The 24891-nt window shown below is 47.2% G+C and overlaps 1 protein-coding gene across 1 annotated transcript in view; it reads right to left on the reverse strand.

Annotated features, from left to right (window-relative positions):
* The window catches only part of RNF165 (ring finger protein 165), a 36820-nt gene extending 12141 nt beyond the window's left edge, over positions 1–24679 (reverse strand). The window contains exon 1 of the mRNA XM_015848228.2: positions 24464–24679. Coding sequence (XP_015703714.1) covers positions 24464–24524 — 61 coding nt within the window. The 5' untranslated portion in view covers positions 24525–24679. The remainder of the gene's footprint in view (positions 1–24463) is intronic.
* Between the last annotated feature and the right edge of the window lie 212 nt (positions 24680–24891).

A 24891-nucleotide genomic window follows, 5' to 3' on the forward strand; every position in this document is an offset into this window, starting at 1 on the left:
TTGATGAGAAGAGGAACAAAAGGCTCAGTGTTTCAGAGCAGCAAAAAAAGAAGTGTTGTCTAAAATTTGTTTCTGTCATCGGCTCAGAGAAGTTTACAAAGGTTGCTGACTTTCCGTGCAACTCAAGGTATTTCTTTGCCTGTCTAAAAAGGCACAGAAATAATCTCTGTCTTCTTCTGATTGCAAGACATGGGAGGGACCCTTCCCACCCCTGAGAGCCATGGCTGTGGTTGTGCTTTTTTTGCTGAGGCCCTTTCCAGCTGGTGGAGATTGGCTGTGGAAAGCACAACATGAGCTGCTCTGAGATCAGCCATGAGACTGGTGGGGATGACGGTGAAATGAGGTGTGAAAGATATCCACACTGGAGGCTTTTTGCAAACATCTGGCACTGGCTTTCATCTCCCCAAAGATCTTTGCTTGGATGAGCCTATGGCCCTACCCAGCACGTTCATTTCTATATTCCCGGAATACTGCCAGGCATTGTGGCAAAAATTTGGCTCTTAAACTAAGCAGAGAGGCAGTTCAGTGCTGAAAAATGGGACTTGAGAGAGGCTGTCCTTAATAGATGCCTCCTTGCTGAGGATCAGTCCCAGGACAAGACACCTGCCTTTATATGCTCTCATTTGGACAACTCATCTTCCTAAAAAAACACATAATTGTTGCAATCACTGGAAATGGCTCAACATTTCAAGTAGTAACTGCACCATGAGACACTGACTGCCATCCCAGATGTGCACATGATGCCTCCCCCAGCTCGAACCCCTTCTGCTACCATCTCCATTCCATCCAGCACCGGAGCTCAGGGAGCCCCAAGCACTTGCTATTCACATCCTTATGGGAGCAGAAGGTGTACAAAGAAAGCCAGATGTCAGAAAAAGAAACAATGAGAGGATCTAGCAAATCTAGTTTGCAAAACGGTGTATAAGTAATCGTACACAACATCTCTTAAATAAAAAACTAATTCTTTGCAATGACCCTCTGAGAGAGGCAACAGGTAACAAATGTGTCTGTCACCAGCAACAGGGCTTCTTAAGTTGATAATTTCTCATGTTGTCAGATAAGTGCATGACTCAACTGTCTTATTAATTAAAAGTGGAGGAGGTGCAATCAGACCCAATATTCCTCAGTGACAGAGCTACAAAACTAAGCTCAGGAGATGCCTGGGTGCCCCCAGTACAGCAGGTTACATTTGCTGCCTGAGGGCAGGCTCCAGTTCCCAGGTAAAGGATGAATAATGAAATTTGGACCTGCACTTTGCTGGCATGTTGCTAAAGCTGAGCAATGCTGCAGCCAAAGTGAGGTGACTCCTGTGTTTGCTCACAGAGCAGCTCATGGTGAATGGCTCAACATGTAATGGCCATGGGTCTTCCCAATGGAAAGCAGCTCTTCACAGGGCCTGAAGAAAAGGCGCAAGAGCAGGTCAAAGTGTGAATCCCACTGCTCACTCAAAAAGGACAGCCTGTGTTTTCTTCTATGGTGTCAGGCAAAACTGGCTTAAGACAACACAAGGCAATAGAGCTGAGTAACATTTCCCCCACTTTACTGAGGCAAATTCTGCAGCACATAAAAAAAAACCAAACAAACTAGACTCTCATCCTCTGCGTTTCTCTCTTCTCTTGATGCTTGGTGGCAGCTTACCAAGGATTTTTGGCTTTTTGTTATGTTCTGGAAGACCTCAGTCTGCTTTAACAAAATATCTGTAGGATTTTTAATGCTGGAGACATCGTGACCCAGAGGACGTAGGGTAGGCAGATCATGCTATCAGAGCTTTGACCTGATATTTCTTACTCCCATGCCAGGACAGCTCTGTCAAAGGACTCGGTCATACCCTGACGTCCATAAAGTTCAAGCCTTGTTTCTGATGTTTGTGTAGGAAGGATTGCATGGCCCATGCATAGCCAATAGAACATAAAAGTCTAACAGTGTTTCTAGGGAGAGAATGGATATTTTTTTGGGGTGGTGAAGTGTTATATGGACAGTTAGGCACTTGTTTTAGGCACCAGTCCATACACTTCACTGTTTTTTAGTAATTATTCTTGTGTGGGCTGGTTCAATGATGAGTCTCTAACACCATATATAAAACACTATCAAGATTTGACCCAGACCAGAGGACTAAATAACCTCCACCAATTTACATAACCCACTACCCTGTGTTGTAGCTGCTCATTTCCCACAGCTAATCCAACTGCTGATGAGGATCTTGATAGCAAGGCTATCAAATGGAGAATATTTCAGCAAATCTGTGCTTATTAGCTGTCATCTAATCATACAGCTGGCATAACCGAGGCAGCTTGCACAACAGAGCCAGTCCTTGCCAAACATAGAACTGATGGACCCCAGAAAGCTTTGGCAGACCAATAAACCATGAAAAACATAATATTTCATACCCATACTGTCTATTATCAAGTTTACCCTGTCCAGCTCATCATATCTAGCAGCAAAGTGTCTTGTTGGAGACTTTTTTCTACATGTTGATCTTTTATACGCAAGGGCAATGCAATGCACTGTCACCTTCTGACACTGGAGACAGAAGACACTGTTTTATAGACACTGCTTATAAAATGCTTCAAGAAAATGTGATTTGTGAATTTAATATATACATATTTTATATATATTTTTTTTCCATCTGGACATAATGTCTGTGACAACAGAGAACAATCATTGACTCAAAGTCAGTCCAGATACCTCACTCCATGTTTTGTTTCTACTCTCCATGGCAATGGCAGGGATGACATTTTCATTTCTCAGCTAAGCTTCAAGGACTTTTCTACATCAAAGATGGTGGAGTCAGAATCTGTGTTTATCAAGTTCCTAACGGCATCCCTATGAGCCTCATTCCCCATTGCCTGCCCTGGTGGTGATTTCAGGAAGACAGTGCTGTTCTGCAAGGCAAAGACCATTTCCTTAACACAATGTGCTCCAGAGTTTTGGTCCTCACCCTACATCAGGATTATCCTTCTCCATCTGTATGCTTTGACCTTGTAGGAAGAGGAGTTGGCCAACTCTTGAGGGGGGGTTTTGATGACCTACCCCAAAGTATGATTCAACATCATAGAATTGTACGAATTATATAGAACTGTAGAATCATAGAATGGCTTGGGTTGGAAGGGACCTCAAAGATCCTTTAGTTCCAACCCCTCTGACTCTGGGCAGTGTTGCATCACACTCAAAAAAGGGGATGAATAACATTTGTTTTATTTTCCTCTTCTATTAGTTCCTCGTTCACCTCTGTTGACCATGTGCATCATTTAACAGCTATTTGGGAACAGCTCAATATGAGGACGGTGTTACAGACTACATTCTGAAATTTAGGAGTGATAAATCTGTTGTTGGAAATTCATCATCTCCTCACAGCTTCTTTCATTCTTCCAAAACTATTTATTTTTTTCCTAAGTTCTTCAGTTATATTTATTGTTTCCAAACGCTATTTGAAGCAGCCTGGGCCTTTCTCCATTGAAGGATACGCTCTGAATTCCTTTAGGTGAAACACTGCAAATGAGGCAGGCTGGTATATATTTTCAGGTTGGTAGGTGACACTGAATCTCAGAAATACACTGATCTGCTACTGGCTACTTCTGTCACTGGGGATCCCTTTGGCATCAGGCAGGATTTGACTGTGCATAAGCACATTTGGATTTACTCAGTATTTCAACGCTGGGATGAGTGTGCTTATTAAACACTTACCCATCCTGGAGATGGAGCGGAGGATACCACAGGCTTTCTAAAATCAAAACCCCAGAAAGAACAACCATCTCCTCTCCCTCTCCTCGTGGCAGGAACACTTTTGGAGCGGTCGGGCTGCTCCTTGGGGAGGCAGGATCAGGCCTGCAGCTAGCTGGAGATGGGCATCTCGAGCAGACAGCTGCAGCCCGGGGAGCGCAGCCACGTTTGCAAGGAAAACAAAATCTGTCTGATGCTGTTAAGCTGCCTGTGATGCTTGTGAATTTTTCCCCCTGGGTAAAGCAACCTGGCCCTGCTCACTGAGGCATTAGGAGCCGGTGTGTGAGTGTGCATGGGGCTGGAGATGCTGGGGCTATTTATACATCCCCATCCCAGTGTGGTGCGGAGGAGGATGGCAGCTCCTGGCTTCACTCACTGACAAATGGAAGCTTTGCCCTTTGCAATCTGCTGAGCTGGGGGCTGGAGACACACTGTCGCAGCCATTTGGGGCTGATTACAGCCCTTCTCCTGCCCTGGGAAGGCAGATAAAGCCCCCAAACCAGACCAGGCTTAGAATAGCATCACCACACACCAGGCACCTTCTCTAGATGTGCCCATGGGTCTCTATTCAAGTCCCCCCACTGAAAGCGACTCAATTGCACATTAGCATCAGTCCCCATGTTTGAAATATAGAAATACAGATAACACGGACAGGAAATCATGGGAGCAGCTCTGGGTTCACATAGCCACAGGGGCTCACATCACATTTACAGACAAGCCACAGATTGCCTAGCGCTGTGAGTTCACACCATCCATCATGTGTTAGTCCCATGAAATATATATATATATATATATATATATATATAGGTGCATATATATATGGTGCATATATCCTTATTAAAATGGCTGAATTCACAGCGCATCTGAAGTAATATAATAATAATAATAATAATAATAATAATAATAATAATAATAATAATAATAATAATAATAATAATAATAATAAAACTGCCAGACTGATCCCACAGAGCATTCTGCTGCATAAAAATGGAGTGGGCTTGCACAGACGGAGATATCATGTCACCTCCCTGCTGTTGTAGGACAACAAACCACACAGAGAGGAGATCAGGGAAGGGAGGACAGAGGAGGAGGAGGAGGATGAAAGAATTGGAGAAGGATTTATCAGATTGGAAGGAATCCGTCCCATTTTCAGCACCTTCGCCAACAGCTTTGTCATTTCGTTTAGCAAATGGGAAAAGCTGTGCCAAAAATAATAGGCAGCCAGCTCCAACCCAGCTCAGGGTGCAGGCAGCCATCCTACGTGTCTAGTGCTGTGCAGAGAGCTGCAAACCTCAGCACCAGCTCTGGTGAACATTAGGGATAGATAAGTAGAGTCTTGGTCCTACTAATGGGCTTAGCCAGGGACCGAGTCAGGCTTCAGCCACTGCTGTAGGCAAAAGGATGGTCCATGTGGTTGGTGGAGTATGGTTGGACTCTGTGTGGGAACACTAGGATTTGGGGATCCCTGTGTTGCTTTCCTCCATCTTTTTAGTTGAAAAGGGCTGCAATGGATAAAAGGGAAAGGGGCTGAGAGGAGATGCTCCTCACTGCTGTTTTAATGGGTTGATGACAACTGCCATGCAACATCCCTTATTGCATCCCACCTCTCTGGACCAATGTGCTGGCATAGCAAAGCACAGCTCTTGTCATTGACAGACACTCCTGCATGCACCCACAGCTCCCATCATTGCTCTCCTGAGCTTCCAAGATGACCAGTGCCCCATGGATCACCTCCTGCCCTACCCACTCCACCTGCAGACCTGGGGTACCCAAAAAAAGTCTCCTTCCAGAGACCAGGCTCAGCATTCAGAAAACTGCTGACAGCCAGCATTTCTTAGCACATTTCCACCAAGGACAAAAAGAAGCAGTGAAATGATGCTGAGCAGTGAGACACAGTGAGATGGGTGATGAGATACAGCCTGGGTCCTTCACAGGACACACTTTCCATTATTTCCTTTTCCACAGTCTTTGGTGGTTGGGGGGAGTGAAAAAGGGTTTTAGGGAAGATGCTGTTTCACAGGAACGTGTTGAATTCAGCGATGTTTTCGGAGGAGAAAGGAAAAACACTTTGGCAGTGTTGCTACACTTTAAGTCATCCTTTTGCTTTTGTACTTCACACTAGGTTTTAATTATAGCTTTATTCTAATGCTTGGCATTTGAGGGTGTATGAATGCTTTACAGATCATCAACCCCCCCCCCCCCCCCCCCAAAAAAAAAAAAAGAGTCAAAACGTGCTGGAAGAGATTTCTTTCTCCTAAGATCCTGGTTTCACTTCATCACTGCATTTGGGTGCAATGAAAGAAGGGGAGAAGGTGAGCTAAGGGTAGGGGGCTGTAACGTCTCTGTTTTATTTTGGTTATCCAGTTGGTTTGAAAGCCAAATGCAACCTTCACCTTCCTCTGGAGACGGTGTTAATGGGAAGAGCCAATGCTCTGAGCTGCTGGATTTCATTTAGCAGCACCTCAGTGTGGGACCAGCCCATTTTGGTGCTGCCGATGCTGTCTGTCCACATTTTGCATGCATGCATTATTGTTTTCTTTTTGTTTGTTTTATTCTCTTCTGTGTTTCAAATGGGGCTTCAATTACCAGCTGGGTAACTGAAATGTTTTCGCTGCCCGGAGGTGGCTGATCCCACCCCGCATGGCCCCACAGCAAACAGCAGTGATGTGGGGAACATTTCGCTCTGGAACCCAAACATCAGGATGGATGGGAACATTTTCTTATCCAGCCTATTTTTCTTTGATGGCTTCTCCAGCAAATCAGCCCCAGAAACAGAACCCACTGAGAGATCTCATGAGCTCATGTTCTGATCCTACAGCATCCCACCCCCCATTAACCTAGAGGTCTTTGCAAGTCAGAGCATCATAACGTGTGGGTTGGAGGGATTACGCCCATTCCAGTTTGCACCACTGCAGCAGTCAGAGCTGTGGTCCCATCCTGATAAAGACAAGAGATACTGAGCTGACCTGAACTCAGGGCTGGGGAAACCTGAGTCCCTGCCCTGCCATGTACTGGCAATTCCCCTTTTTATATCTCCGTGCCTAAGAGCTAAAATCTGAGATCCTGGCAGCCCGCTGCCTTTTAAACCTAACATCCTGAACTTCAGAGGTATGTCTCACTCCAGGAAATGGAACTGTGTTTAAAGAACAAGTAAAACATCAGTTTCTCAAGGCAGAAATAGCTCTTGCTTTACATTTCCGCGTGCAGTCCTGGCATGAGTTAGTGCTGCTAAGACCTGTTGTAATAAGACAGAATGGAAAATTCTACCCAGACAGCAAGAAATACCTGTTTTATGAGGGTAGATGTAGAGTTATCCATCCAGGAAAAAGCATGCTGGGAGCAGCTAGCCCCTTCTGTTGGTGCCAGAGATGGGTGGAGGAGTACCAAGAAGAGAGGGGTGACAAGGGATGGTGTTTTTTTCCCCACAGCTTAAGAATGTAAAATGGGAAAAGAAAAATGTTTGGAGATTCTTCCTTTTTTTTCCCCTATCTTCAGGTAATTTTGGAAGAGCAGTGTATGCTGAAGAAGGGTGGGTTGTTTTTATGTCAGATGTGCACAACCTGCAGGGCCATTTCTCATAGCCCTCTCCTTTTTAATACCACCTCTGTAACAGGATCGATGCCCTTTGCATGGCGCTGTGCTCTTCACCCAGCTGAGATTTCCAGGGGTGATTACAGCACAGGATGTTTCGATCTCTGGCACATCAATCCTGATGCTCAGAAAGAGCCAAAACACAAAACTCCCCAGGCCTTTTAATCGATGTTGGTAACATTTTGAGGAAGGATTGCTGTTTTAATTGCATCCCTGTGACATCTCACTTTTCCAGTTACTGAAGCCCTGTATGTTCTCACCAACCCTGGCTGGGGTTTCCATCACGCATCTGCTGCATTCTCTACCACAGCCAGCTACTTTCTGGTGGCCAAAAAGCCAGGGATGCTCCAAGCCTTCACCCCAAGGCTCTGAGCAGGCTTCAAACATCTGTCTCAGCTGGATTTTCACAGTAGGTCAGCTGCAGATGTCAGAAGGTCCCCAGTGGGATATTATTATCTGAAAACTTCCTTCTCTGTAGGGTTGGGGTGTTTTTTTCTGGGTATATGGGAAAGCTGTGCTGGTGGGGGAAGTAAGTGCTGGGTCAGGATAATGCAGCATGGCCTGAGGAAGGTTGTGCAGATGTTCAACTAGGAATGCTGCTTCTGCAGGTTCTGACCTCTCCCTGGGGTAAGGATCTACCTACTGGCTCCTCAGAGCCATATTATTTTCAACAGGAGGAAGGACTGAAAGTAACCTTTCATGGTTGGAAATTTCCCACACAATAGCGTTCCACCACCTCAGATCTGAGCTTTTGACCCAATACTGTGCCTGGAGACTTCCCATGCTGTGACCACCCCTACATCCCAGCAGACTTAATGTAAGAGGCACCAGGATTTTTCTATCTGGGGGCAAGGCTGGTGGCTCATCCTTACCCCAGAAGGTCCCACTGCCTACATGCAGTCCCCAGGAGGGACAGGAACGTCTTGGAGGTACCTATGGCCATAACAGAGTCTTCCCTTGCTCGTACAAGACACAAGAATAAACCGAGCATAACCCAAGGATGGTAAAAGAGCTTTGCCACCTCAAGAGGTCAGAGAGAGCTAAAATGGGCACCATTGCATAGGATACTGGTTTCAGAATTCCTGCCTGCCCCAGTCTTTATGGCATGCAGTGGGCTCTTTGTGAGATGGAGAATGCCCAAGAGAGAAAAAGGAGCTTCCCAGAAGGCAGCAAGGAAAACTGAGTGACCTCACGTCCCCTATAAGGGCAGGTTTCTAAGGTCATGGCAGGTAGTTCAACTCCCTGTACCACTTTATTTTAAAGAACTGCTTCATCCTATTGCACGGCATAGGAACACACTGCCTGCCTGGCACCCCGGCTGACCTCTCGTTATGATTTTAACCATTCCTGACAGTGGTTTTGCTAAGCCTGCTCAGACAGAAACATTCTTCCTCTGTCACGTGGATGTTGTTTTATTACATCCACCTCAGAGACGTACATGCTGCCATTCAGAGCAACAGCAGGCACAGCAGGGATGGGGGCACACAGCTCACTCCCTTGGAGAAGCCTGTTAGCAGCACCAGGTAGACACTGTTATCTTGTTTTCCAAAGCTTTTGAAAAACAAAACAAGGATTGAGAGTGAATTCAGCTCCGGGGGCCACAGGTGCTGCTCTTACAGCGGCGAAGTAATAAAAGGCAGAGTTGTTTGGTCTCATTGCATTTGAGCAGCTTGCTCAGGTTATAGACTCACCCGTAAATTGTGTTTTATAGGGAGGGTTAAGTGTCCCATAAATACTGATAGAGGCGATGAGTGGAGTGGGTGAGCTGTCAGCAGGGAGGAAGGAAGGATGCTGCAGTGTCAGAATATTCCCTGGGCTTTCTGCATCACTGCTGAGCTCCTGTCAGCAGGAAGGACAATTTTTAACTTAATCCAGAGTATCCACTCATGTATTTTTGGGACCAGTCATTACCCACCACATACGAGGTGTTATTTTTCCCACTCAGATGGCTATTTTCATGTTTGTAAGGTATCATACAGACTTCTCATGGTTTTAATTGGTGTGACGTTCAGCAGCTCTCTAAAATCCCAGCGTTGGACCTCCAGAGGTGGTAGAAGATCCCATTGTTGGACACCAGAAATTAGACTGGAAGAGAATTGCTGAGCCCAATTACAACAGCCATCCGTGCCAGCACAAGAGCTATGGAACTTGTGTGATTGATTAGCACTGTGCTATTGGAGAATGTTGGTGACCTCGGTGAGACACCTGAAGCCCTGATGAACTCCTTCCACAAGATTCTACACCTCCATTCAACTGATGCTTTCACTCTGATTTTCCCAGCTGAGAATCAATACAGTTCCTGCACTGGCAACATTTAGGCAAGATGAAGCCTTTCAGAGAGCAGGTTTTCAAACCACCACTGGATCTGCTTCTGTACATGGTGGATATCCCAAAATGGCCACGAAGATCCAACCATATTGCAGATCCCAACAGGACTGACTGCTGCCACCTCACTGCAGATCTAGACAAGCAGTTAATACAATATTGGACTGGCTCAATCTTTCCTCCACCCCCAGAAATTCATCTTTGATAATGGCAGTCCATCCATCAGCTGGCAGATGGACAACACTCTGCTTTGCAGCTGCTGATTAAACTGGGATGACGATGCTCGGCAAAATACCAAATTAATTACTCCTGGCCACAAGATCTAGAGGTCCCCTTTGGCTTCCAGATTCTAGAACCTCTCTGATTCATTTTCACATCCTTCACCCTTGAATTTGCTGCTTCTGAAGCTGTCTCTCTTTCTGACAAAAGGGGTTTGTGCCATTTTTAAACACCATGAGTTTGAGCACATGACAAGAAGAGCTCAGAGCCTTTACAACTCTTGGCCTTTCAGAGAGGATGGACTAACGCATGGACTTGCAGTACAGCACACCACCTCCTGCTTGATATTACCATGACCTCTCAGCTTCATGTGCTTAGTAGTAGACAGCACAAAAAATTGCTTGTAAAGTCACAGGTCACTTGTATTCAGATCCCTTCCTCTTTGCCTATTGGTGATTCACTGGAGTCCAAAACCACTTTATCCCTTTGGTCAAGGTGTTCTACATCACCCATGTTTGCTTTATGGGTATTCCAACCTGACTGATGTGTTACCATGCCTGCCAAAGAAGAACAGCAGGGGTGATTTCCTATTAGTAGCAGCCAAACTTCATTAGAGCACCGTCTACAGTGTCAACCCTGGATGTTCAAAAAGCATTTGGGAAGTTGTAGCTCCCTTTAGGTAGCACTGTGCCTGCCCAGAACTTCCTCCTTGCTCCAGAGAGACATCTTTGTCTGCACTTTTCCTGCCAATTAGCTGGGATGCTGAACATATTCTCCAGCTGTGCTTTCTCCTTCAGCAGCCCAGTCTTGGGAGCTCCTTTTGCATGACATCCTTGCAATCAGGAGCATCTCAAATCAGTACAAGCTCCCAAAATCAGCCTGTACTTTCCAATGGGGCACACACAATAACAGAGCACCAGGGATGATGGAAGACAACATTTACACTGAGCACCCAGCTGGATTTTAGCGTGTGACTGTCCCCAAGGCCAGGTAGGAACTACAGGAGCACAGTTGCTGCAGATAACACAGTGCTGAGTCAAGCAAGGAGGAGCCCAATGGAGCAATGGGTGCACTGAGCAGGGATTTCAGGACACAGAGCCTGTGCATCTTTGAGAAGAAAAGGAGACCAGGAGAGTGATGGCGATGGCTATGGGACTGAGACATCACAAAATACCCCACCAGTTCAGTGCTATCAGACCACGCCACTCTCCTTCCTGCAGCGCACAGAAGCCTAACAAGAAGTGGAAAAGACAGACTTTTCTAGCCCCACATGTGACCTCTAAGCCCTGAGTATCTGTACTAATTGCTAGATTTAATATATTTTGCTGTCTTCTCAGGGCAAAGGCTTTGCATTGCTGGGTCAGTTTTGTTTCCATTACAGCTTGCTGGCATTCACAGAAGCTTCAAATTAAATATCAGTCACACATTAAGGTCAGGCAGCTCGGTTCCATTAACGAGTGGCAAGATTCAGCCTCTGTGTAATGAATGCTGCCCATGTCTCTTAATGACACCAGCCCAGGGACTGGGCAGCACCAGCAAGCAGCGATTGGCACCCCGCTGACACCTGGACCACACCATTGATTTTAAAAGTCCATTCATCTTCTACAAATCGAGGTTTCGCTTTTCCTGACCTGTGACAAATCAGCATGAGCCTCGACTGAAAGAAAGAGCCAAGAGAGGAAAAGTAAAGGAAAACACAAGACACACGCACACAAAAAGAAAAAGCAAGAAACAGATTTCAGCAACGTTGTTCTGTCTCGATCTCTGTCATTCGTCTTGTGAGCAAAGATCAAGGATTTCTAGCCTGCTTCTATATTCCTGCTTGCCACAAAGAGGGCACAGAGGATTTGAGGATGTTTCGAGATCCCCGCTGTTGCTAGGCTCATATATTTTGGGACTGGATAACTCCACCCCAGTCAGTCCCATTAGGTGCCATTCTCCATCTGGGTATCGACACAGGGACCCCACTGGGCTCTGCACACAGCTGGGATGCAGCTCATGGGAGCCAGAGGATGCATGGCAAGGAGATGTCACCTCCTCATCCTTTCACGGCATGGCTCCAACCAGCAGTTTCTCTCCCTGCTTCTATTACAGAGTGGTGTAACTACTGTCACCCATGGGCAAAGGAGGGTCTGCTATTAAAAAGAAAAAAGTCAGAAAACCCTTTTCCTACTCTTTAGCACAATTAATCCAAACCTGAGGGTGCAGCCAGGGCCAGTTCAAGTGGCACCTTCTTGTACAGCCTTTATTTATCAAAGCCCCAGCCGGGACTTGAGGTAAGGATGTTCTTCAACACATAATGCAAAAACAGCTTGGAGGAGAAGCTGACTTACTCTGGGCTGAAGTTAGGACTTGCTCCATTGAAGCAAGGTGAAAATTCTAGCCACTTGTGATACCTCGTGCCTGTTTAATGCCCAGCATTTCAGAGACATTTTGGCCAGGGTGAGGAAGGAGAGGTGCTGGGGAAGGGAACAGGGACTGTGGCACAACAGCATAGAAAGTCTGGGTTGCAGGATTTAAGCTGTCATGCTGTCATTGCCAAAGCATTTGGGATGTTTACAATAGCTCTCTTACTCTGTAAAATTCATTCTTCCTAAAGCAAAACATTTATTCCACTTGAGTACAAATACGAGTTAAATGTAGGGAAATCAGCTTAATAGTGTAGTTATGCCTATTAAAGTGACTGCTAAACTAACATTAAGGCATTTCACATTAATTCCCTCTCAGTGGCCCCCAGATCTGATTTACTTCGACAAATCTCCTGCTATTGAGACGTGGCCACAAGGCTCCATGGCTCTGCATCAGCTGGCACTGCAGAATGTAGGCATCGGACTCAAAAATTCAACATCTATCAGCTATGGGAGGAAAGCAAACCTATTGATCAGAGCAGCTAGATCAGGATGTCATGTTGTTACTGATGGCAGTCGGGTTTTCCCCAGCTCATTATCTTTAAGCAGATATCATGTAAAAGATGCGGCCTGAGTCACCCTTCCCACTCTTGCAGTGGGTGGCAAGGGGGGTGACCTTGGGTTAAAACAAAATAATGTTAAGACCATGTGTTAGAGAGAAGTCTACATCACTAAAAAAGAACCGGCGTTCTTGTTTTCCATTCAAAATCTCAGCTGTTTTGTTTCTAGTAACAATTACATTCTGAAGAAAAAGGCATCTGACCGCTGTGGCCATGGAAGTGGATCTTCCTCCCCATGCAACGCCCCTGGTTTGAGAGGGAAACTTGTGCAAATTAGAAGTGTCCAAAGCTAAGTTTTATAACTGGGAGAAGAAAGATTTTGGGTTTAGCCTATGAGAGATGGGCTGGGGGGAGACTATTGTTTTTCTATTGTATACTTAATTGTTGTGCTTTGAGAGAGCTCTCCACCTACACGCTGTCCAGCTATCTCTAGGAGCCATATGCCCTCTGGACTGCTGACCTGAGCAGGCACCACCATGGTGCTGTCATCTCCATCCTTGGATATATCCCAGTATTGGTTAGGTAAGATCCTGAGCCACCCTGCTCTTATCATGAGGCTTGGCTGGAGACCTCCAGACATCCCTTCCTATCCAAATCACTCTGCAATTCTATTAGCCAGTGAAAGATGCTCTAGAAAATGCAGAAAGCACTCACAGCAGTAAAACGGGGCAGCCGGATATGTGCCTCTGCATTACAGCTCTGTAAGCACCAACAAGAATCTCCTCTTGCACAGCTGCAGTGGGTGTGTTGTGAATGCACAGAGTACAGGGCAAAGCACTTCAGCATCACAAAGAGTGCAGATTTTACTCACATAATGGATTAAAAATAGTAGTAGGTGCATAGAAGTGGGCGCGCTGTTTTCATTTATGCCACCAGTTCAGAGCATACCTGAACCTTCATAGAAGGCAGAAATAGATTATAAGCTGTTGTGTTTTTTTTTTTTCACAGTGCTCACTGCTGAATCTAAGAGCCTTCTGACTGAGCTGAAGTAATGCTAACCCATGTAATGCACACTGGTTAGCGGTTCTGGTAGAAATCAAGTAGAAGAAAGAAAAGCAGCAATTATAAAGATTCAACCCATGTCTGGGGAAAAATACCATCTGTTCGAGCCACAAACCCTGTTGACACCGCAGAGCTTCCAGTAACAAACAAAAAGGAATTAAAGTTGGGATGTGAACTTTTAAGTTTATGTTAATTAAAGCCTGGCGTCTCTAGGACACCAGCTGAGCTGCACACTGCCTTTCTAAAATCTCCCTTGAGTTGTTTTGGTGTGGTTTTTTTTTTTTTAAGAAAGATAGACTACAAAGCATACGATCCAGTTCCTCCGTTTAGAAGAAGTGCTTTGACCAAGCAAATCAAACAGAGCCCCATTAGAAGCCATCAGCTGGTTCAGAAGTCACTCAGGATCTGGCAGATTCACAAGCATCTACTCAGAGATGAGCCTGCAGGATGTTCCCTAGCCTTGAGTTCCCTCACACACAAAGCTTGATTTTTGACGTTCTGCAGTGGGAGAGTTATTCTTTTTTAGTGTAACAACACAAGCTGCATGGGTGGAAAACCTCCTCCCAAGGCCCCTTGGTTCAGGCCATTTACTGCTCTGCCTTAATGGAGTGTATGGAATCCTGCTCGCTGTGATTTGGATAGCAGAACAGTGGGGTAATCCCCCACCAGCATTAACCCACAAATGGTTTTAGAACCACAGATGCCCTTGTGTTATGAATGCAGCTTGGGCAGAGATGCTTTTGAGTGCCCCATTTGCTCTGCCCTCATCAGGCCCCATCTAGAGCACTGTATCCAGGTCTGGGGCCCCTGTACAAGGAGGATCTGGAGCTGCTGGAGCTGGCCCAGGGGAGGCCATGAAGATGCTCAAAGGTCTGGAGCACCTCTCTTTTGAAGACAGGCTTGAGGGATCTGGGCTTTTTCAGCTTGGAGAAGGCTCTGGGGAGACCTCATTGACCTTCCAGTACTTGAAGGGAACATATAAACAGGGAGGAGAGTGATGTTTTACACTGCTTGATAGTGCAGGACAAAGGGGAATTGTTTTAAGGAAAAAGAAGAGAGATTTAGGTTAGATACTAGAAAGAAATTCTTTACTATGAGGGTGGTGGGTTCCTGGCACTGGTTGCCAGAGACCTGTGGATGCCCCATCCCCAGAGATGCCCAAGGCCATGGATGGGGCCCTGGGCAGCCTGAGCTGGTGGGTAGCAACCAGCCCACAGCAGGGTCTGGAACTGGATGGACTTTAAAGCCCCTTCCAAGTTAAGGCATTCTATGATTCTACAAAGAACAAAGCACCTTTTCTTTAGCTTTCTAATGTCTGGACCTTGGCAAACAATTTGCACTTTTATGTTACTGTTGTGTTCTAGGCTTTTATCCCCCCCCCCCCCCAGCTTTATAAACCACAAATCTCATTATATTTGGTGGCTTTCTCAAAACTCCAGCTCCCTGGTGTGATGTGAAAATGCATGCTTCGTGTGGCAGCACTAGAAACAGACTTGTTCTTTGCATTGGAAAAGGAAAGAAGGGGAAAAAAAAAGAGAAAAGAAATCAACCTGAAGCTGGATCTATCCACTGGCTGGAGAGGAGCCTTTTGGCTGACTCTGCTCTATTGAACTTACCTTTAACAGGCTGTATTCAAAGAGGACTCCCCAGAGTCCTCCTCAGTGGCGTCTGCTCCAAGTGGGGTTAGTTGTTGGGTGCCCTGGTACATCCCTCCTCCACAATACCATCCCCCCCTGCCCAGCCCTTGCTAGCAGGAGGGACCCAACTCCAATTTGAGACCCCTTGGCTCTCACAATAGCCTGGATGTTACATCCCCCACCTAGGAATGTCACTTCCTAACCAAGGAATATTGCTGATGGGTTTCTGTAAAGCATTTCCTTCCCTACTTTTCTTGTTTAATAGCCCTCATTACATCCCTGTTCCCATCATGACCAGAAAGCTGTGACTGGCTGTGCCAGTGCACCAAAACCAGGAGGTGGGGGAGAGAAGAGCCACCAGAAACACTTATTCACAGGTGTTTTATAAGAAAGCATTTGCCAACTCCTCTCTCCTAAAAGCAGTATTTTCCAGGAGCTAAACGACCAACATGCCCATGCTTTAAAGCTGGGTGGTACACCCAGTTACGTGAGCAGTCCCATAATTGCATTCCCAGCATCAGTTATTGCAGCACCAATAACAGCTACCCCCAGGGCACAGGATGGAGGCTCATTCTTCAGCCTCTAAAGGCACAACCTCTTCATCCCTTCAGCTCCCATCTTCTGGACACAAAATCCCACTGACAGCAGTGCCTTACCCTCCCCTCCACCAATACACGTATTGGATCTGAGTGCTCAAGCATCTCAGATGTCTGAGATCCAGAGACAGCACCAGCCCTGGGCAAGACTTTGGTCTCTGAGGCAGAGAATGAGTATGAGGAAGGAGCAGTTTGGAAAAACCCACTGCATCCACAGGGAAAAGTGTAGCACATGTTTTTAAATAACACAGTGAGAGAGGGGAGAAGTGGGGGTGAAGCAGTCAAGAGAGAGAAATACCAACAGCAGCGCAGGCTAGGAGGACTTGTCTGTCGTATGAGAGCTTGAATGTGAGAAGATGTGAGCTTTGATGATGCTGATTTGTCTTCCAGCCTACCTCATCCAGCTCCCTGCACTAATCAATGGCAGTGACCACCACTGGCTCTAAGACCTGGGACCAACCTCGTTAACAGCATTTGCAAAAGAGCAGCAGCTGTGTCTGCAGATGGGTTTAAGCCTGTGTCTCCCAGCATGATTCACTTTGCCTCCTTCCCATGGTCCACGTCCCATTTTTCTAAGGTCATAACAGCCTCCTGGCAATATTATCCTCCCCAGACCCAGCACACTTCTGCACCCTACAAAAGAAGAACCTGGATGGCACCACGGGATTTTAAAGCTCTTTCTGATGATTAAATACGTATGATTCCTGCAAAAGCCAACGTAACGACAGGATTTCACAGTATGGGGGCACAGGGGACTGGGGCAGTCCATCCCAGATCATTTCATGCTTTCCAAGTGAGTAATGAATACTGAACCCATTTCTCTGACATGAGGAAAATTGCAGCGAGATGAAATGGTTCTGTGTGAGAAAGAACGACTGAAAGATTGTGATGCAATGATTTTATTCTCTGCTTCCAGTTGGTGCTGTTTTATTCCTTGCTGTAAGATAGCATTCACTTCTGGGGCTGTGGCCTATTTCATCTCAGTTCAAATGAACCATTTAAAAGCCTTTTTTTCCCCCTCATTTTGCTGAAAAACTCAAAAACAATATGAAGTCAGGAAAATAAGTTTTCAGCCAGTGGACCAGAAAACAATCATCATAATCAAAACCAGATATATCTGTTTTCAAATAGCCCTGGCTCCAAGCAACGCAGAAAAGAGACGCGTGCCCTGGGCTGTCGGGTCACCCTTCATCCCTTGCAGATGGGATGCTGAGGAGCTCTCAACCCACATCCCCCAACCTTCAGCCACCTCCTGTCCACCCAGTCTGACCCATGCTGTCTTTTCCCACCCAAGCCAGATCTACGTGCCTGTAACCAAAATGCCAAATGGTGAATGCCAGTCTGCACCCCCAAAATGGGTTCATTACAAGGCTGTATCATCCAGGCTCTTCCCTGAGCTTGGCACACAATATACCATTATCTCCTGTTAATGCAGATGTTTCATTTTTAGGTCAGCGAGGGCTGAGAGAAACAGTCTGTAAGCCTTGAAATGGGGTGATGAGCTGTGGGTCACTGCAAACTCAGCACTTCTTCCACCTGGGATTGTTCTCATAGAATTACATGCAAAAGACTTGTCCATCAAACAGTCCACCCGTCAAATTCATATTTTTCCAATTTGGTGAGAATATGATGGGAGATCATGTATTGAGGGAGCTTAATTTCAATTAGCCATTCCAGCAGTAAATCTGAAGCTCTGGGGCTTACCATTGTGGTAACGTGGAACCAGGTTCATTGGCAACATGATGCTTATAGACCAATGATTCATAATACCACACAGTTTGAGGGAAATGTAGAGCCATTCACGACTAAGAAATGGCTCTTGTTTTCTGCTAAATATATAAAATAATCACTCATCCCTTGAGCATCGGATGCAAATTATACATAGTATTAGCCTCATATGCCAACCGCTATAATTCTGGTGCAGAATGAAGCCATTTCCCAAGGCTCCAGAAGTCCTTTAATCTGTCTTTTGACGTCAAATGACAAATTTCTTGCCGGGGATCATTAATGGGATGACTAATGAAAGCTGATAACTGAATTTATAAATGAAATTAAGATATTAATATTAAAGGCCACGCAAGAAGAAAGAGAAGTGTGGATTTAGCAACAACAACAAGAAATGTGGTAATCTGCACGGGATTTACAGCTCTCTTCCTGCCAGGCACTTTAGAGATGTGCTATTTGCTGCCTGGAGAATGTAGAAAGTACCAGACTTGATGGACACCTCTCCTGGATCATTGGCATCCCAGAACCTTCAGACACTGCCTGAGGTTTATAAAGTCTGGGCTCCTTTCCTCCAATTGGACAACAAAATGTCACTCTAGATTGAAAACATGCTGATAAGGATCATTAAAACCATACAATAACTAAGTAACTTTAGACCAGAAGGCAGATAAAGAAGCCCAGAGACACAACTGAGGAGGGCACATTGGTTGGGAAGGCAGTTTCCCAATGGCACCTTCCCTCTGAGGATCCCAACACACAGTGGGTGCCCAGGGCACTGTGCTGTTGGATGCCCTTTAAAAACTCATTTATGGAGGTGGAAGAGATCAACAATAATGGCTACAGAGCATCACCTGAGCCCTCTGAGGAAAAACAGCACTGGCTAAAAGCACCATCAAAGCTGATAGTCTCCAAAAATACCACCCTGAGGCATTCCCAGGAGCAATCAGATTCAAAGGAGGCTTTGGCTAGGCTGCAGGGCTCCTGCTCAGTGGGCTTCCTGGACTCTTCAAATCAGTTTCTTCAAAGCAGAGAAGAAAATCCCCGGCTTCAGATAGGTGAAAGAAAGAGAGATGTTTGTCAAAAAAGAAAAACAAAAACCCCCAAAACATCTGAAAATCAAAACAGATGGCCAAGCTCATCAAATCAATGGTGCATCTGCGTGAAAACGTCAGCAGCCCCTTCCAGATAGAGGTCTACTGGTGATGCAGTCATCACGGGGCAGATGCTCCTTGTCAGGGAAGATGCTCTCATCTCATGGAAATGACAGATTTTACCTTTTCTTTTGGGGTGGTATATTTATGTACAGGGGTACCCAGACCTCCCCACACACCCACGCCTCAAAGAGCCACTTCCAGGAAGGAGGTGGTCAACCTCATCATCTCCTGCTTTTCTTTCAGAGGGGAGATTTCTTCCTGCAGGCATCAGCATTTTGTGCATCCCGTGGCCCCAACCCACCCTGGTGTCCCTCATTTTGGGGGCCATCATGACAGGGCATGAGAAGTTGTATTTCTTCAGTTGCTCATGGAGGCAGCTAGGTCCTTCTCAGAGATTCAGAAACCTCATATGAACCTCCCTGCTGGTATATAATCACTTTGAAAGGATGGAGCCCAAAGCCCCAACGTGCCCCTCGGTGCCTCTCCCCATAACTGTGTCTTCACTGCTTCCATCTTTGCTCCTAACCCTGCTTAGCTTATTCACCTGAACCAAAGCAATAACCTTCATTCAGGAGCTACGAGCCATGAGCATGAAGCTTCCCTGCAGGAATGTTTAAAGGAAAGGAAAGAAAACAATTGTGATTAAGGACACTTACCAAGAGGGTTGCATTGTATGTATAGCCCAGCAGTGCAACCCAGCTACTGCTGAAGATGTGAAATGCAAAGGACCAGCAGGCAGGAAAATGGGTGACAAAAGGTCCTGGAGACTGCAAAACTAAGGAGGAGGAGGAGCAGAAAGGGTTAAGCAAAGGGGGTTCAGGGCAGAAATGAGTCTGATTTCACTGAATCTTGGCTGCTCTGGGGTAAGATAAGACCAACCAACAGATAAACTGGGGTCTCCCATTGGGTTCTGTGTGGACAGCAAGGGGAACTGTCACCCCCTGCCCAGCCACACTGCACACCAACCCAAACTGAACCCAGAAAAGGAGAAAAAGCTTTCTTCAGTGGGTGTCAGTGCAGCTCTCACTGCCCAGAGCTGGCACTGGCAGGTCCCTTCCACCAGCCCCATGCATCTGCTGTGCTTCAAAGCCACTTCAAAGCACTGCTCCTTCCTAAATCACTCCGTTGCCTTAAACTCCTCGTTGTTGCAGGGACGTTAAGCCCAAAAGTGATGTTCTGAAGCTTTTTTAGAGACCACTGTTTAACGGGAGGGAAAGTGATGCTTTATGTGTTGAATTTGTGAGCTGTGAGTTTTGTAAACGTACCCAAAACAGGATGTTACCCAGAGTGACAATGTTTAGTAATAACCACGATTTCCCCAGCTACAAAGCCAACTCTGCCGTGAGAGATAACAGATACTGAAGATTAACAAGATACAGTGCGAGATCTTCTGAAGTTCCCCACACCCTTTTATTTCCAGTATCTTCTTATCTCCACTCCCAGTACTGCACCCCTAAAAGACCCATTCCCTCCTTTAAAGAGCTGTTCTCCAGATGAAGGTGGGCCCTAGAAGAGAGCCTGCTCCCCCCTCTGCTGCAGTGGTGTGGCTGTAGGGTCACAAGGGGCTGAAGGGCTACAGGGGGCTGTAGAGACATGGGGAGCTGTAAGGGTATGTGGGGCTGTAGGGTTATGATGAGCTGTGGGGCCATGAGGGGCTGTAGGGCCATGAGGGGCTGTAGGGCCATGTGGGGCTGTAGGGCCATGAGGGGCTGTAGGGCCATGAGGGGCTGTAGGGTCATGAGAGGCTGTAGGGCCATGAGGGGCTGTAGGCTACCAGGTCTCCCCTCAGCCTCATTGCCCTCCCCCAGCAGCCCCCAGGAGGGATTGTGTGAATCCCCCCATCCCACTGTCCCTGCCCCCATTTGCACTTGGGACACGAACTCATCACTTCTTTAATAACACACCTCCATAGGGTCCTGATGGACTCATGGTCTGGTCCAACACTCGTTAGGCTTTGCTGCTTGCTCCCCCCAACCAACAGGAGTAAGGAAGAACAGAACACCACTGTGATTCATTTCTCCCTTCCGTAACCATGATGGAAATGGTGACCACAGCCCAAACCCCCCCTGTGAGACCCCAGCACGAAGACAGATGGGGCTGGGTCCCATTCGACAACACAGCGCTGGAATTCCTGTGTTTAAGACCTTTATATAACCCTTTATATAAACCCATTTCAGAGCCGGTTCTGCCCATGTTTGAGATTATCCTTCTTCCTGTTGGGAGAAAGAGGTCATTCGGAGCAACCATGGGCTGGAAATGACCCCCGTGCCTCCCTGCCCAACAGCATGGGGTTTCTCCCAGGCTTTCTCCACCCGTGGATGCTAAAATGAAGGAGGATGGTTTCCTTTGTACAGGTGCCTTTGTGAGTGTCAAAGGAATTTAAGCCATTAACGTGCGGATGCGTTTGATGGATTATGAGCCATGAAAGCCCGCTGGTTACTGACTAATAATGCTGGGAGGTGGAGTTGGGAAGGAGGGGGGGGTTGGAGGGATGTTTCCTCTCGTAGCAATGTGTTTCTAACAAGACAGGTCAAAAATACGATGTTGGATGATAAATTGCCCAGGATGAGTTGCCATTAACCCAGCAGCTTTCTGTATTCTTACATCACCGAGGTATCCTCAGAGTGCACGGGAACCTCAGGGTGAACCCACTGCTCCCATAGGGTTGTGTGGGGAGCTGGGTTGAGTGGTGTTGGGGTTTCAGGGTGAAGTTGGGGGGGAGAAGGGTGGAATGGGCAGGGGAAGGGGGGGGGGGGTTCATTTTTTGTCACAAAACAATAAAAGTTTAAAAAAAAAAAAAAGCTTCATCTCATGTGGGATGGAGGGGGTCGAGTGAAAAATAATTATAATTAAAAATAATAATAATAAATAAAAAGTCACATCATAAAATGATCAGCCCCAACAGGCATGCATTTCTCCCTTCATGCAAAGCGAGAAGCACAGCCTCCCTCCTCCTTAAGGGTGTGTAAGGGATACATGTGTCACACACGGAGCCCAGCGTTGGCCTGGGGCGAAGATGGAGCGAGAACAAAGGGGCCACAGCATACACTACATCCAGGGGAGCAGGGGAGCCCGTTGTTGCTCATACAAGGTGGGGGTGGGGGGGGACAGGATGGCCAAACAGGCATCGAGATACACGGATAAAAAAGAAAGTATGGAGAAGGAAATTGTCAACGGAACGAAACGAGAACTGAGGGTAAAGCCAGGAGGGAAGGTGGAAAAGGCACGGCCTTGTGAAATGATGCATCTCCTGGAGGGATGCTATGGGAAGCAGGGCGGGCGCACGGGAACACTATTGTATGGCTTTCTAGGGATGGTGGAAAGGGGTTTTCCTTGCTGTTACAGCAGTGGGATGCTCGGAAAGGCTGAGATCTGCCTTAAATAATAGCCATCCCTGTGGCTGCCCTTGGGAACAGAATGCTACCCCCAGCCCCTCTCCTGCAGTCGGGAGCTGTGCCATAGCATCCACACATCACCCTATAGCCAAAAGGGTTTATTTATAGGGCTTTGGGGAACATGGTCTGGTGGGGTGACCACTACTTTGCAGCCGAACTGCCTGCTAACCACAATTATCTGTGGGTGCATCTCTATGCTTTGGTATCTTAAAGCTGCCAGCAACTTCCCCCCAAGCCCACGTTCTGACTATGGGGAAAGATAACGGACCTGGGGGCTGCCCATAGGATAACACAGCCACAGCACGAGGACCTGGGGTGGGTTTATGGCTGTGATCACTGGGGGGATATTTATAGGGTGCCAGTCACTGGGACCAAGCACTGCAGCTCCTGCCTGGCAGCAGATGGTGGGCAGGGCACTCGATGCACATGCTCCTAAAAGAGAAGGTTATGGGGTATCTTAAATTATCTTCCAGGTCCTTTTTACCTCTTGTTAATCAGAGTTAAAAATGACTCTCTCCCCCCCGCTCCCCCCTCCCACCCCAAGAGTCATCCCTCTCCTTTCGGTAGCACTCAGGTGAGGAATGTGTAATGCGACTAAAAATAAGCAAGCCATCCCCCCTTCATTAAATATCTCTGATTAAAGAAATGGAGGGCTGGGATTTATGCACTCTTTTTTTTTTGTCATTTAGATTGACAAGAGGATTCTGCATCGGCAAGCTATGGACCGTGCATGGTGTGGGAGCATGTACAGACAGACTGATGCCAATGGGATGGGGGTAGGAAGGGGGATATATAGCTGTATTTATGTTAAAACCCCCATATCTGCACTAGGGGAAGATCCACTCACTCCAACCTCACAATGGGGTGGGGGGGTGGGGGTGGGGGGTGGAAAGCAAGGAAAAAATCTAAACAGCAGGATACGACAATAAATGGGAAAACAGCAATAGAAAAAGCACACTAGGTTAATATAGGAAAACTAGTTTCTTTATTGAGAGATCGTATATTAGTATTAGTGGAATCGTGTGTAACAATGTCATCATGCACACAATACAAAAAGGCAAGGCCCACCATGCTATGGAAGGGCAACAGAACAAAAGCAGCGTACACTGAGCAGATGTATAGGCTACAGCACATTACATTTCAGCAGGGTATGTCTCTACAGAGAGATTTTACATCAGAAACTATAGGTAATGTAAAAAAATACAGACCATGCTTTAGTTTTAGTACAAGAAAAAAGGTGGAGATACACAACCAAAGGATATTCGGTACAAGAAAAAATTACCCACAAAATAAGAACAGGAAGTAAATTCAGCACAGCAGAAAATAATGTTATCCCTGTTTAATGGAAAGCCATTGTGCCGCTCGGGGTGGGGTGGGGGGGCGTGGGGCCCATTGATCAATTCCTTTTTATTTCCCCTTTAATTTTGGGGGTGGGAGGGGGGTAATTTGTCAATTGCGATCAATCTTAGCATCCCCTCTCCCCACTCTTTTTTGGGTATATATTTTTTTTGATGATTTTTTTCTTTTTTTCCCCCAATATATCATTAAGGTCTTTCTCCCCCCCTACCCCCTCCCTACCTTATCCCACCCCCCATCCCCAGCTGCAGCAGAAGGCGCCCACTCGGCAGGGATTTACAGAGCGATGCCCTCAGCTACACGGATGGCACAGACACGGCTGGTACCAGCTACACTACGCGGGGTGGGGGGGGGTGGGGGGCGGAGGAGGTGGGGTGGGGAGGTGAAAAACCAACAAAAAAAAAACCAACAAAAAACATAAAAATAAAAGGGGGATTGGTTGGTTGGTTGGTTGGTTGGGGGGGGTGGGAATGGAACTACCGAAGCGCAAGCTGGAGCGATACAAGCGGGGTATCCCGGGTGGAAATGAAGGAAGGGGGTGGGGTGGGATGCCCCATATCGGGATGTGCTGTGGGACAGGGGCTCGTTGTGGGCTGCCTATAAACCCCACACGAACACACACACATCTCCCTGTAGCTGCTCGGCCGTGCTGGCTCCCCACCCCCCCCATATCACCACCACCACCCCCAACAACAACAACAACAACAACAAACACCGAGCGGGTGGCGGCCCAAGGTAACGCGAACCCGCGCTCAGCGGCGCAACGACGCGGTACCTCTGTTGCGCACGGAGCCGAAGACGGGCAGCACCAGGTATCCGACGTGCACCAGGACCATGCTGCGGCCTTCGTGGGGCGATGGAGGCTCGGCCCGGCCCGGTTCGGCTCGGCCCGGCCCGCCTCCCTCCCCGCCGGTCCGTCCGACGCGGCGCCAGCGGCGGCCCGGGCTGCTCCGCGCACACAAAGCACAACGGCGCCAATGGCAGCGCGCCCGCGCGCCCGCGGGGACACGCCCCCTTCTCATTGGACGACGCAATTCCGCGAAACGCCCACATGGCGGAGCGAGCAGCCAATGGGAGGGGGAGGGAGGGAGGGGAGCGCGCGCGCGGGAACGCGGTTGGCGCGGGGGGGGGTTGCGTGCACAGATACATGGCGTGTACATGATCACATGCGCACATACATGTCATGTACATCATCACATGTAC

Source organism: Coturnix japonica, chromosome Z, assembly GCF_001577835.2.
Source record: "Coturnix japonica isolate 7356 chromosome Z, Coturnix japonica 2.1, whole genome shotgun sequence".
Lineage (NCBI taxonomy): Eukaryota > Metazoa > Chordata > Aves > Galliformes > Phasianidae > Coturnix > Coturnix japonica.